General features: G+C 29.6%; 1 protein-coding gene across 7 annotated transcripts in view; it reads left to right on the top strand.

Moving 5' to 3' along the window:
• The window catches only part of LOC122638060 (transcriptional activator protein Pur-beta-A-like), a 30,622-nt gene that overhangs the window by 13,106 nt on the left and 3,036 nt on the right, over positions 1–14,480 (top strand). For 6 of the 7 annotated variants that reach the window (XM_043830700.1, XM_043830699.1, XM_043830694.1 and 3 more), the window contains 3 exons: positions 22–152; positions 472–699; positions 1,207–1,401. In XM_043830700.1, the coding sequence (XP_043686635.1) occupies positions 22–152; positions 472–699; positions 1,207–1,401 (554 nt within the window). The remainder of the gene's footprint in view (positions 1–21; positions 153–471; positions 700–1,206; positions 1,402–14,480) is intronic. The other variant, XM_043830695.1, reaches the window with a different exon arrangement.

Genomic DNA, 14,480 nt, shown 5'->3' with positions numbered 1-14,480 from the left:
TATATATATATATAATATTAGGTCCACCGAATCCGGAAAATGTGCCGGATGATGGAAAACTCAAGTCAGAAATGATGGTCAAGGATAATAGGCGGTATTACCTGGATCTCAAAGAGAACTCTCGTGGTCGTTTCCTGCGGGTGAGTCACCCTGTATGTACCGTTCACGATGTGTTGTAACGCTTACCTCATACTTTCCTTTGATCTCCTTCTTTAAATCTTATGGAATGAACGTTCGAATGAACGTCCGAATGAACGAATGAACGAATGAACGAACGAATGATCGAATAAATGGGAGGAAAAGTCCAAAAAAATTAATTATACGTAACATTTTAATAAATGTAATTTTTTTTACTTTATACGTATAATATATGTGTATATATATATATGCATACGTATTATATATGTATGTATGTATGTATGTATGTATGTATGCATATATATGTATATGTATATATATATATATATTTAGGTGTCACAAACGATAACACGAGGAGGACCTAGGACGCAGATCGCGATACCTGCGCAAGGTATGATTGAATTCCGTGATGCGTTGACGGATCTTTTAGAAGAATTTGGTACCGACGATGGAGGTTTTAAAGGTGACCTACCCGATGGCCGCTATATGCGCGTTGAAGGAAAGAATTTTTATTTTGATATAGGTCAAAATAATCGTGGCATCTACATGAGAATTTCCGAGGTAAGATTGTATCCTTTTATTTTATCGCACACACCCTCCTTCATTTCGAGTCTTTCTTTTATTAATCGTTAGTTCTAACGATAAATCGAAGAGTAAATTCTTCAATACCTATTATATTTTATTATTAAGAAAAGTAATCGAACGTGTGTCGTCAACGAACGTATCATCGAATCCCTTAGCGAGTTCTATATCGACTTTCTTATATAAATTATTTGATAGAAATATGTATGAGGTCGGATAAAACGATTCCTAAGCGAGATCAAAAATATCTATAATTGATTTTATAAATCAATTTTCTATTCGTTTTTTTTTTTTTTTCTTTTTCTTTCTTTCTCAGATTCAAAACTTAGCTTTTCATTTTACAATCTCTGACAAATAAACAAAATTTGATCGGGAAAAGGTCTCGAGGTGGAGTTCGAAGAGATTGAATTAATTTTGAAAAGACAATTACGATCAAAATGAAGAACCTTTTCTTGCAACTTTATTTACTTATAATAAATTTTTCAGGTGAAAACGAACTTTCGAACAGCCATTACCGTACCGGAGAAGTCCTGGGCGCGTTTCCGTGATATATTTGCGGATTACTGCGAGAAAATGCAAGAAGGTGGTGGAGCAGGGGTTGGCGTTGGTGGTATGAGCGGTGGCAGCGGTGGCAGCGGTGGAAATGTTCTTTCAGATGGGAAGGGCTCGGTAGTGGCACAGGTACCATCACCATCTTCGACCTCGCAACAGCCTAACCCCAATCCAAATTTAGACTCTCCCTTAATCAAGTGAAAAAGGCTTTAACTTAACTCGAACATTGGAATTATAATCGTATAAATCGGTTTCTCAAGACATTAATTAAGCGAACTAAAAAAGAAACTTATCAGAGTCGTCTATGCCATCGTCATCGCCATTTTCATCGACATCGGCATCGACAACAACACGTTTCATAGTCACCAATTTATCATCATCGTCGTCGTCGTCGTCGTCTTCGTCTTCGTCGTCTTCGTCGTCTTCGTCGTCGTCGTCGTCGTCGTCGTCGTCATCTTCGTCGTCGTCGTCGTCGTCGTCGTCGTCGTCGTCGTCGTCGTCGTCGTCGTTGTCGTCGTCGTTGTCGTCGTCGTCGTCGTCGTCGTCGTCGTCGTCGTCATCGTTATCATCGTTATCATCGTTATCATCATCGCCACCGCCACCGCCACCGTCACCGATCGCCGTCGTCTCATCGTTATTCGCGTTTAACAATTCGCGAGAACGGTGAGGATGGTCCTCACCATATATATTTATATATATATATGTATGTATGTATGTATGTATGTATACATATATATATATACTAAAACGAGATACACAATAAAAGAAAGGAAGAAAGAACAGATAAGATAAAAGAAATGAAAAATCAAGATTATTGGAAATAAAAAGGAAAGATAATAAATATAACACCGTCAGTGTTATGAATCGGGTGTATGTTAAAAAAGTGGCGACCATGTTTTATCAATCAAATAGATCCAACCTTTCTACGTTCGGCATGAAAATGTGAGAACTGTAACAACAATAACAAGAATAAGAAAAACAACAACGACAACAATAATGTCAGGAAAAAGACAAAATACGAAGGAAAGGAATCATTATAAATAAATAAATAAATAAATAAATAAATAAATAAAGAAGGAAACAAAAAATTGATAAGGGGGCGGGGGTTGTGAAACGGGAGGAAAGTTCAAATAAATGATAAAGAAAAAAAAGGATACAAGAGGATGAAGATGAAGAAGAAGAAGAAGAAGAAGAAGAAGAAGAAGAAGAAGGAAAAAAAGAAGAAGAAGAAGAAGAATAGGAAGAAGAAGAAAAAGAAAGAACAAAAGGATGAACGAAAAGGCAAAAAGGAAGAAAAATAGTGTAAAAAAGAGAGAGAGAGAGAGAGAGAGGAAAAATACAAAACGAATATCTTCTCTAGGGGAAAAAAAAAAAATTAAGAAAAAAATTAAGAAACGAGTCACTGCCGCTCGTGCGAGAAAAATACTACTACTAATAATAATAATAATAAAAATGGAGAATGAGGTGAATAAGGAAGAATAGGAGGAGGAGGAGGAGGAGGAGGTGGTGGTGGAGGAGGAGGAGGAGAAGGAGGAGGAGGAGGAGGAGGATAAATAAGTAAAGTAAGTAAATGTGCGAGAAAAAGACGGAGAAAGAAAGCAAGAGAGAGATAGGCAGAAAACGGTGGGGGAATCGAGAGTATAATTATTGCGCGATGTCCTCGAACGGGATACGAGCTACTATCGATTAACGTTATGAGTACTACCGTTCATTTCCCTATACATACATAACGTGGTTTTTTCATCCCTTGCAATGTTTCTTTTTTCTTTTTTTTTTTTCCTGTCTCTTTCTTTCTTCTTTTTTTTCTTTCACGTTTTTCATTTCTCTCCTCCCCCTCCCCATGTCTTTCTTCCTTTTTCTCTATTTTCTTCTTCTTTTTTTTTCTTCTTAGTTCGTTCATTCATTCGTTAATTGTGTAAATAGGTGAATTCACCTAAACAAAGTATCTTTTTCAAGCTATTTGAATGACCAACTGATAGGGATATACTAATATGACGACAACAATAACAACAATAATTGAGAGAAACAAAATTAAAGGAAAGAAAAAAAAAAATGAAAAAAAAAAATAATAATAATAATAAAAAATAATAAAAAGAAAATAATAGTAATGGTAATGAGAAGGAAAAAAATATGTGACAAAAAATATATATTCGAGACAAGAACAACTATATACATTATAAGTATATATATATATGTATGTATATATATATATAATATATATTTACGTATATATATATATTATATATATACATATATGTATATAGGGGAAATGAACCGTAGTGGAAATCACGTTATAATTGAATTTGATCGTTCAGAATTTATAAATAAAACTAGTTGTTATATTAACGATTATATCGCGAAAGAAATGGTAAATGGTGTGGTCGGTCATAATAAACGAGAAAAAAATTGAGAGACAGAGAGAGAGAGAGTGAGGGGAGGGAAGAGAAAAAGAGAATAAGAAAAAGAAAGGAAAGGAAAGGAAAGAAGGGGAAGATCGTCGGTGATATACATATATGTAAAAAAAAAAGCAAAAAAAAAAAAAAAAAGAAAAAGCAGCGAGAGAATATTAAAAAGGAAAAAAAAAAGAATCATAATCTACGGGAGACCATTGTTTTGCGTCGTAGAATATGAAAATGTCGGTAGACGATTGAGATTGTTCGAAAACAGGACGAGAAATGCTCTTTAAAATCTTATTGCATTCCATCCATTAATAAACAAAAAAACAAAAAAAACAAACAAGCTACCAAACAAACAAACAAACAAACAAACAAACAAACAAATCAACGAGCGAGCAAGCAAGCAAGAGAAAAAAAGAAAATAAAAAATAAAGTAAAGTGTAAAATAAAATAAGTAGAAGAAGGCAAGAAAAAAAAAAAAAAACGAAACAGACCTAACGACTCGATGCACGATGGTTTTAAATAAAATAAGAAACAAAAGAGAACATTGAAATAAATAAATGAATAAAACAAAACGCCAGATTCGTCCGCCTATCTCACCCCTTCGAAGAAAAAGAAGAAGAGGAGGAAGAAGAGGAAGAAGAAGAAGAAGAAGAAGAAGAAGAAGAAGAATTACAAAAAATAAAATAAAATAAAATAAAAATGAAATATCTTTACCGTCGACGCCACACACATACAGATACACGTACACGTATACACACAAACAAAAATACAGACACATACACACATCTCGTGCATACTCGTTTGTAAACTGAACGATTTGTCTCTATTAAAAAAGTAATTATGAAATAATATATAACATAGGATGAAGAAAAAAAAACAGAAAAAAAAAAACAATAATAATAATAACGATTGATTAGCCGGATATAACGAATCCTATATTAATATGTGTATATTATATAAAAATTTTCCGTTATGAATTTGTTCCTTTCTTGTTTCTTTTTTCTTCTATTCTTTTTTTTTTCGATTTTTTTTTTCATCTTATTCTACTTCTTCTACTACTACTACTACTACTACTACTTCTTCTTCTTCTTCTTCTTCTTCTACGTCTACTTCATTTCTCTTTTATTCTTTTTTTTTCTCAATTTTCTATTTACAAAAAAAGAAAGAAAAAAAATATATCAAGAAAAAGAGATCTTTTCTCATCGTTGTTCATTCATTCATTCATTCATTCATTCATTCATTCATTCATTCATTCATTCAATCATTTATTTGTTCGTACGAAGAATAAATAAATAAATAAATAAATAAAAAAAGAGATTGAGAGTGAGAGAGAGAGAGAGAGAGAGAGAGAGAGAGAGAGAGAGAGAGAGAGAGAGAGAGAGAGAGAGAGAGAGAGAGTGCGCAATGCGAATGTACATATAGCGTGCGCGTGTGTACATATGCACTGATTATGGAAGAAAATCAAGAAGAAGAAGAAGAAGAAGAGAAACGTTGAAAGGACAAGAAAGAAGGATAAGGACAACATCGTCAACATCAATAGCAACAACATCAGCCGCAACATCAACAACAACACAGCAACAACAGGCTGGACATATATGTGCATACGAGATTCGACGTAACCCTATCAAAGAAATGATAATTACGATATAACGAAAATATTATTTACATACCAAATCATGTAACCAGACTAATACACACTTACACACACGTGAAATCATTGAAGGAGAATTATAGAAATTAGGAGACAAGTCTTGGGAACAAAAAAAGAAATCGATAACGTTCCCATGAAAGATTAACGATATACATATGTATGTGTCTGCTGAGTTTTGTGTGTGTTTGTGTATGCGTGTATGCTAACACATGAATGTGTGATTACAAGAAAGAGAGAGAGAGAGAGAGAGAAAGAGAGAGTAAACGAACGAATGAACGAACGAATGAATAAAATAATATGAGAAAAATGTATGTGCGTGTGAAAATGTGTGTGTGTGTGTGTGTGTGTGTGTGAGAGAGAGAGAGAGAGAGAGAGAGAGAGAATATGTGTGCTCGTACGTAATTACGTCACATTTAGCTACGATCGAGTTCTAAAAACACACAATTACATATTAGGTATGTATTATACGAATGCATATTAGGTATTTATATAGAATCTATATAACTGTATAATTGTCTAACGAAATGCCAATGTCCCGTTGGACCCAAGCAACTGTATCATTCGGGCGCAACGTTATTAAAAAGGAAAAAGAAAAAAAAAAAAAAAAAGAAAAAAGAATAGAAGAAAAAGAACAAAAAAAAAAGAGAGACAGAAATCAATCGAATCGAATCTCACGTTGTTACTGACATGCAGTCGTTTAGGTCCTCTTATTTATTCATTTTTTCTTTTTTCTTAAAAAAAAAAAAAAAAAAAAAAAAAAAAAAACGGGCTTAGGTAGAATGAGTAGGTATGTAATATGAATGGCAAGGAAAAGGTTTAATAATATGTAATATGTATATGTGTATATATATATGTGTATGTGTGTATGTATGTATGTATGTATACATATTATGTATATACACATATATGTGTGTAAAGGTGAATGACCCAATGCCAGAATGTGAAAATAATTTGAAGAGATGGAGATAGAAAGAGAAAGAAAAGTAAAAAAGAGAGAGAGAGAGAGAGAGATAGAGGGAGTTCTCGAGAAAGAAATGGAAACTTTTAAATACGCTTCTATTAACTGCAACGTGTTATGCTAATATCAAGAAAAATGTGAGAGAAAAAGAGAGAAAGAAAAAGAGATAGATAGATAAATAAATAAATAAAGAGAGAGAATGATCGATTATCTCGATCATCTCGCGATAGATCCCGAATCGCAAAACACCAAAAAATAAAGAACAGAGAAAAGGAACAGCAAAAGATAAGTGAAATAAAATAAAATAAAATAAAACAAAATAAATTAAAATAAAGTAAAGTAAAGTAAAGTAAAGTAAAGTAAAGTAAAGTAAAATAAAATAAAATAAAATAAAGTAAAGTAAAGTAAAGTAAAGTAAAAATAAAAATTAAAATCTTTGTATCTTTCGCACTGGTGCGAAAGAAAAGAAATAAAAAAAAAAAAAAATCGCGATAATGCGACAGAACGATAAGGGCGTGTATTGATGATGAACGTGCGCGTATATGTTACGCCATATTATATTTAAAAAATTATTTATTATTATTATTATCATTGTCATTATCATTATCATTATTATTATTACGATTATTATTACTATTATTACTATTACTATTACTATTATTATTGCTATTATTATTATCATTATTATTATTAATAATAATATTATTATTATAATTATTATAAAAGAGAGAAATAGACACGCCCCCGAATATCGTGCTTATTATCAATGCGCGTTGTTGACAAAATAAAAGAATTAAAAAAAAAGATGATTATGAAAATGGAGAGAGAGAAAGAGAGAAAGAGAGAGAGAGAGAGAGAGAGAAAGAAAGAGAGAAGGAAAGGAGAAAAATGCAAAGTTTTATTTATTTTTTAGCAATGAATGAATATTATATCTATCTCGGGATACATAATATAATGGCGTTTCTTTTTCTTTTGTCTACATTTCTTCATTATGAAATCACAAATATTTCGGCTGGTCTGAATTTTTACTTAGCACGTAGGATCTTGACGTTATTAATACGAGAAATATGAATCATGGCTGGATAGACGATTAATAAAGAAATGATAATGAAAGAAAGGAATGGAGAAAATTGAAATTTTGGATATGCATGAATAAGATATGTGAAAAAGAAAATAAACAACAACAACAACAACAACAATAACAACAGTAACAAATGACAAGGATAAAGATGAATGATGAAGAGAACGAATAAAATGAGAAATGGAAGAGTTCTCAACGAATGGGAAAGATTCCGATCCTCTTCGATATCAAATTTAATATTTTTATCTTCTTTTTCTTTTCTTTCTTCATTTTCTTCTTTTTTTTCTTTTTTTTTTTTTTTCTCCTAATTATTCTTCCTCGCCTTGTAACTTTCATATTTCGGATAACTTTGTGAACTTATTTCTTTAAAAAAAAGAAAAAGAAAAAAAAAAAAAATAAAAAAAAAAGAAATAAAAAATAAAAGAAAAAAAAAAAACAAGGAACAAAAAATAGAAAAGAATAAAAAAAGAAACGGAGGAAACGCCTCTATTGAGTAATATAATTATATAGACTCTTTTAATAAGTGAAAAATAAAAAAGAAGTGAAATATTTCTAACGATCATTGAAGTTTCTAAATTAAACGAGATTTTTTTTTTCTTCTTTTCTTTTTAATTAACTAACTACAATGATACATTCGTATCGATAGTAATTGTTCTGAAATAATAATAATAATAATAATAATAATAATAATAATAATAATAATAATACTAATAATAATAATAATAATTTCGATATCGATTAAATAAAAAAGAAGGGGATCGTCGAACTCGTAATGATTATTAAGTCCATGAGAAGATAGCATGATGATTTAATGCGTGTCCGTATATAGTAATATATGTATATATATGTATACGGAAAAGTATTCACAATCGAGGAAAAAAACGATGGCATAAAGGAAAGAAGTTTATAAAAGAAAAGATAAGAAAAGAAAAGAAAAGAAAACAACAACAACAATAACAACAAAGAGATATCGTTCCACCGATGGCGCCGCAAATGGTATGACACATTGTGATCTATTACAAAATATAAATTACAAATCATCAACAAGTAGTAGATATTTAAGGAATAATAAATAAGAGACGTGCGTACACCCATACCTATGGTGACTGATAACAAAAAAACAAAACAAAACAAACAATAAACAACATACAAAACAGAATAAGAAAAAAAAATTAATAAGATGAAATATTGAAATCCTGTATGAGAAGTGCATTAAGCAAATAAACAAACAACAAATAGAATGGAGTAAGAAAAAAAAAAAAGGGGAGAAGAAGAATGACATGTTATTGAACGAAAAATAATTTGAGGACGACTACGAACGTACCTAACTAATTAAAAAAATAAAAAAATTAAATAAATAAATAAATAAATAAATAAAATTAATAATAATAATAATATTAACAAACACAAACAAACAAACAAACAAACGAACGAACGAAACAAAAATGAAAATTAATTAATAAACATTGCGTATGTATTATTCGAATGCAAACTTACGTACACGAACACACACACACACACACACACACACACACACACACACACACACACACACACAGAGAGAAAGAGAGAAAAAGTGAGAAAGAGAAAGAAGCATACATACACATATAAGAGGAAGCATTCGACACGTTAAATAAGTGAGATTAATAATACATATATTTGCCGATTTTACGATCTATCGATTATTGAGTCATCGTCATTATCATTGTCATCATCATTATTATCATTATTGTTATCGTCATTGTCATCATTTTCCGATTACTATTATACTATTATAATTCTTTTACTATCTTTGATAGTAAATATTTGACAAATGTTTGTTTATTCACAGTTATAAATACTTGTAAAAAGATTTGAATTTGTTGAAAGACTTATAATTCGACGATGAACGTTCGATTGAAGTTTCGAATGAAGTTTCTCCTGTACTGTTGTTTTATTAGCATTTGTTATTAACAATTTATTATTCATGTAGTATCGAACTCAATATTGTATTTTCTTTTTCGTTTTTTTTTCTTTTGAAAATTTTTCAATTTATATATGTAATATATACATATATATATATATATATATATATATGTATACACACGCATATATGTATATACATATATATACATATATATATATATATAATGTGCCTGTGGTACGTAAGATAAAAATTATGTTGCTTTTTTTTTTTATGTAAACGATACAAAAATGATAAAAAAAGATATATATATGTATATATATATATATATGTGTGTGTATGTATGTATGTACGAGCCGGTGATAATGGAAATGTGTATGGTCTAAGTAAAAAATTAAACAGAAAAAAAAAAATAAAATAAAAGAAAAAAATAAAGAGAAAAAAAGATTAGTTTATCGCATAATTTGCATGACCATGATCTAATTACACTAACGATTTACGTAATGAACTAATTTTTTTTTCCTACTTCATTTTTTTTTAATTTATACCATGATTAACACTTTCATAATCACTGGCTCATATATCCTAAATGGAATACATATATTCATTTTTTCTATCTCTCTCTGTCTTTTTGTGTCTTATGGAATAGAACATTGAATTCAATTTTTTTTTTTTTTTTTTCTTAATCTAAACGAGTAAATTTTGTAAAATTCCCAAACGAATCGCATCATAATCATATTCTTTTTGATTTGTCATCATCGAATGACTTCTTTTTCCTCTGTCGAAAAGAAATTTTTTTTTTTTTTCTATATGTATTATTTATTCGATAGAAAGTGTTATCGATAATTATTGAAAATTTATGATATCAATGATCGATAACGTAAAATTAATGGCGAATACGTGCTATTAAGTGTAAAAAGTTAACAAAGGAAAAAGACCAAAAGGAAAAGAAATGGAGGAGAAGTAGTGAAACGGACGATTAAAATGAAATGAAATGAAAAGAAAAGAAACGAAACGAAATGAAATGAAACGAAACGAAACGAAACGAAACGAAACGAAACGAAATTAAACAAAACAAAACAAAAAACAAAAATAAAAGAAAACACATATACTCCTGCCACGCAGCGAGTCCTTAGACAAGCTTTAAGATAATAATAATTATAAATGATAAATATTAATTAATTAATTAATTAACAAAAAAATAAAATAAAATAAAATAAAATAAAATAATAGCGATAAAACTTTCTATATGTTGAATTGTGTCTAGTGAAAGAAAAGTAAACTATTGAAGTAAAAAACAAAAAAAAGAAAAAAAAAAGAGGGGGAAGTAAAAAAAAGAAGAAAAGAGTAGGAGGAGGAGGAGGAGGAGGAGGAAGGGAAAAAAAATAAATATAAATAAACTAACTGATTAATTTATTGATTGATTGATTGATTGATTGATTGATTGATTGATTGATTGATTGATTGTCTGCTTGATTGATTGATTGATTGATTGATTGATTGATTGATTGATTGATTGATTGATTGATTAGTTGACTGATTGATTGATTGATTGATTGATTGATTGATTGATTAATTAATATATAAAATAAAAACAAAACAGTAATATACAAGAAAGCAAAAGAAAATTAATAAATATTCGTCATACACAAAATTGATACAGTTTATATACGACCATTAGTTATCTCTATCGAAAACTATTCTTTTTATTCGCATAACTTAGACTTCGAAGATGAAGGAGAAGAATAAAAATAAGAATAAGAAGAGGATAGGAGAAGAAGAAGAAGAAGAAGAAGGGTTGTTAGAATATAGCTTCGGTGTTTCGTTTGCTGTTTTACAAGCGTTGTGCGGTTGGTAATCGGCGGTTCTAGGTTAAAATATTATATACATACATAGTATCGGAAGAAATGGGGTTGCCGATAAGTCCACACATATACGTTTATATATAATATTTAGTGAGATCTTAAAAACTCACTATTGTTATATCATTGTCATGTGCTATTATTACGTAGGGTTTTCATACCTACATGGCCAAAAACAATAATAACAACAAACAAAAAAAGAAAAAAAAATTCTAATTAAAAGAAAAAAAAAAAAATTAATTATACACGAGCGAAATGTAAGTAATTCACGTAAATTATTATCATCGATTTGGCTTTGTAAAAGTATGCAGAGAGAGAGAGAGAGAGAGAGAGAGAGAAAGAGAGATAGATAAATAGATAGATAGAGTGAGAGAGAGAAAGAGAGAGAAAGTGAGAGTGAAAGTAAAAGTAAGAGTGATAGTAAGAGTGAAAATAGAAGAATGATAACGTGAGAAAGAGAGAGAGAGAGAGAGAGAGAGAGAGAGAGAAATATTAAAAAATTTGGTATCGTACACACTTTGCATGGTGTTAGAAAAATATTATAAATAAAATACGAATAAGAGAGAGAGAGAGAGAGAGAGGGAGGGAGAGAGAGCGTGTATGTATGTGTATGCGTGCGAGTATGTGAGAGAGTGAGTACGAGAGTTTGTATGTCGAATGTGAGAGAATAAAAAAATAATTAAAAACGTACACGTGTATATGCGCGAGTATGTGTATGCGTGTGTGTGTGTGTGTAAGTGTGAGAAAGATAAAAAGAAAGAAAGAAAGAAAGAAAGAAAGAAAGAAAAAAAAAAAGTAATAATAATCCACACACAACTTGTACAGTTCTCCCCCGTTTTACGTGAAATTGCGGCTCGCGCATCAAAATTATAATAATGTGTCTCGCCATAGTATGAAAATTCTACCGTTAATACGTTTATTAATTAATTCTTCTTATTATTATTATTATTATCATTAACGACATCATCATTTTGTCGTCTTCGTCGTTGTTGTGCTCATTGTCATTACAATTTTCCTCCTCCTCCTCCTCCTCCTCCTCCTCCTCCTCCTCCTCCTCTTCCTCCTCCAAAACTTTTTCCTTTTCCTACTCCTCCTACTCGTTCTCTTTTTCGTTATGGCGAATATCATCTTATTATCTTTGTCTAATTATCGTTAATTCTTTATTTCCATCTTTAATTCTATGCGTCGTCAAACTCATATCGTCGTTATTATTAATATTATTATTATTATTATTATTATTATTATTATTATTATTATTCATATATTACGATGATGATTATTATTATTATTAATTATTATTTTTATTAGTTATTATTATTATTATTATTATTATTATTATTCATATATTACGATAATGATGATTATTATTATTAATTATTATTTTTATTAGTTATTATTATTATTATTATTATTATTATTATTATTATTGCTGCTGGTACGATTATATTGTCATTATAATTATTATTAAGATTATTCTTATTATGATGATTAATTAGTAACAATCATTACCAGTACCATTGAGATTAACTCTTCCGTTCGTTAATAACACTTAATGCGGCTACGAGTAGAGTCGTGTTCATTTCTCTTAAAACGAATAATTCATTAGTTTGTTTTTTCTTCTCTTATTCGATCAATCTCGATCATTATTGGCACCCTATCTTTTTCATTATCCCCTTAACGATCGAAAGGGTCACTATGCGCGTGATCTCTGGATCGCTCTGATGCTATTGAAGAAAAAGAAAAAAAGAATAATAACGAACGTTTTTATTATATCACGAATATTTTCTATAAAACTTAGTTAGTATTTTCTTGTCTTGTAGGCTTGTAAATATTAATGGAAGAAAAAAAAAGAAGAAGAAGAAAAAAAAAAGAACGAAAATCTAAAAAAGAAAAAAAAGAAGTGTGTCGACCGTTAAGGGTTAATTCATCTCGGTTCAACCCCAGTCATCGATCTTCGATCTTCTTATTGTTTTCTTCTTTTCTTTTTCTTCCCTTTTTTCTTTTCTTTTTTTCTTCTTCTCTTTTCTTTCCCTTTCTTTTTTATTTATTTACTTTTTTCTATTCTTTTCTACTGTGTCATTCACATCTCTTGTTTTCTCGAACGTTAACGAATAGGAATAATAAAAAAAATAAATAATGAAAACGGAGAAATATCTATCGAGATAAAAAATAAAAGGCTTTCGAGAGGTAGGAAAAAGATCGATAGGAAAAGTGAGAAAATAGAAGTTGACAAAGAAAGTGATTAGGCTGATAAACTTGTTCTTCTTTAATTTGATAAATTTCTCTTTTTATTTGGATTAACATATGCATGCTTTTGTCATATTAATTTCTCTTTTATATATATATATATATATATATATATATATATAATACACGGAAGACACACACGGATTTCGAGCAAAAAAAAAGGGGAAAAAGAAAATTGCACATATGAGCGAACAAAAATTTTTATGCACCTTCTCGTCTTTTTCTTTATAAGAAACGCGTGCGTGCGTGTATGCGTTTATACGTACGAATATCATACTGTGGAATATCAAGTGATCTAAATGAAAATAAAAATGAAGATGAAAAGACAAGAAAAAGTATAGAAAAAAAAGTTGAGGGAAACGATGATCCAAAAAATAAAAAAAAAAAAGAAAAAAAAGAATAAAATAAAAAAAGAATGAAGGAAAAGGATTTAAAAAATTTATCATCATCATACAGCATTGGATTTAAACGAGCGATCGAGGACGATGTATTTTGAAGTTAAAAAAAAAGAAAAAAATAAAACAAACAAACAAAAAGGAAAGAGAAAGAGAATTTTTTCAATTTATTCGCAAAGTAAAAGAAATCGATTCTTTATTGGTATTGGGAAATTTGAAATCGTTCGATACTTTTTGCTTTTTTTCCTTTGTTTCTCTTTATCGTAGGATTTATAAGAATAAATTATTACAAGTTATTTTATATATAAAGTATATATATATATAAATCATTTCTAAATTTACAAATTTTAAGAAAAGAAAAGAATAGTATATTTAAGAATAGCCGTTGATATATGCGCATGCGTATAATTAACAGGTTAGAATCGTATCACCGATAAACGCCATATTGAATGCTTATAATTTTAAATAGAATGTCGAGTCACGGTGATCAAATTTCTCAGTGCGTTTCTATCGTCGTTGGAACGAGTCGTTTTAAACTGGCATTCGTACCATAAGTAAGATGTATATATATGTACTTTTCTGGGGCTCAAGATTCTATTATTACACGTTAGCGACGTGGTCAAATTTTGAAATTTTATACGTATGGATCTTTTACCGTCTTTATTTTTGGTAAAATTATTTTTAGTTTCTCTCTTCTTTTTTTCTTTTTTAA

This window comes from Vespula pensylvanica, chromosome 2 (genome assembly GCF_014466175.1).
Source record: "Vespula pensylvanica isolate Volc-1 chromosome 2, ASM1446617v1, whole genome shotgun sequence".
Classification (NCBI taxonomy): domain Eukaryota; kingdom Metazoa; phylum Arthropoda; class Insecta; order Hymenoptera; family Vespidae; genus Vespula; species Vespula pensylvanica.
The sequence above is the reverse complement of the archived record's forward strand: the minus strand, read 5'-3'. Positions and strand labels throughout refer to the sequence as shown.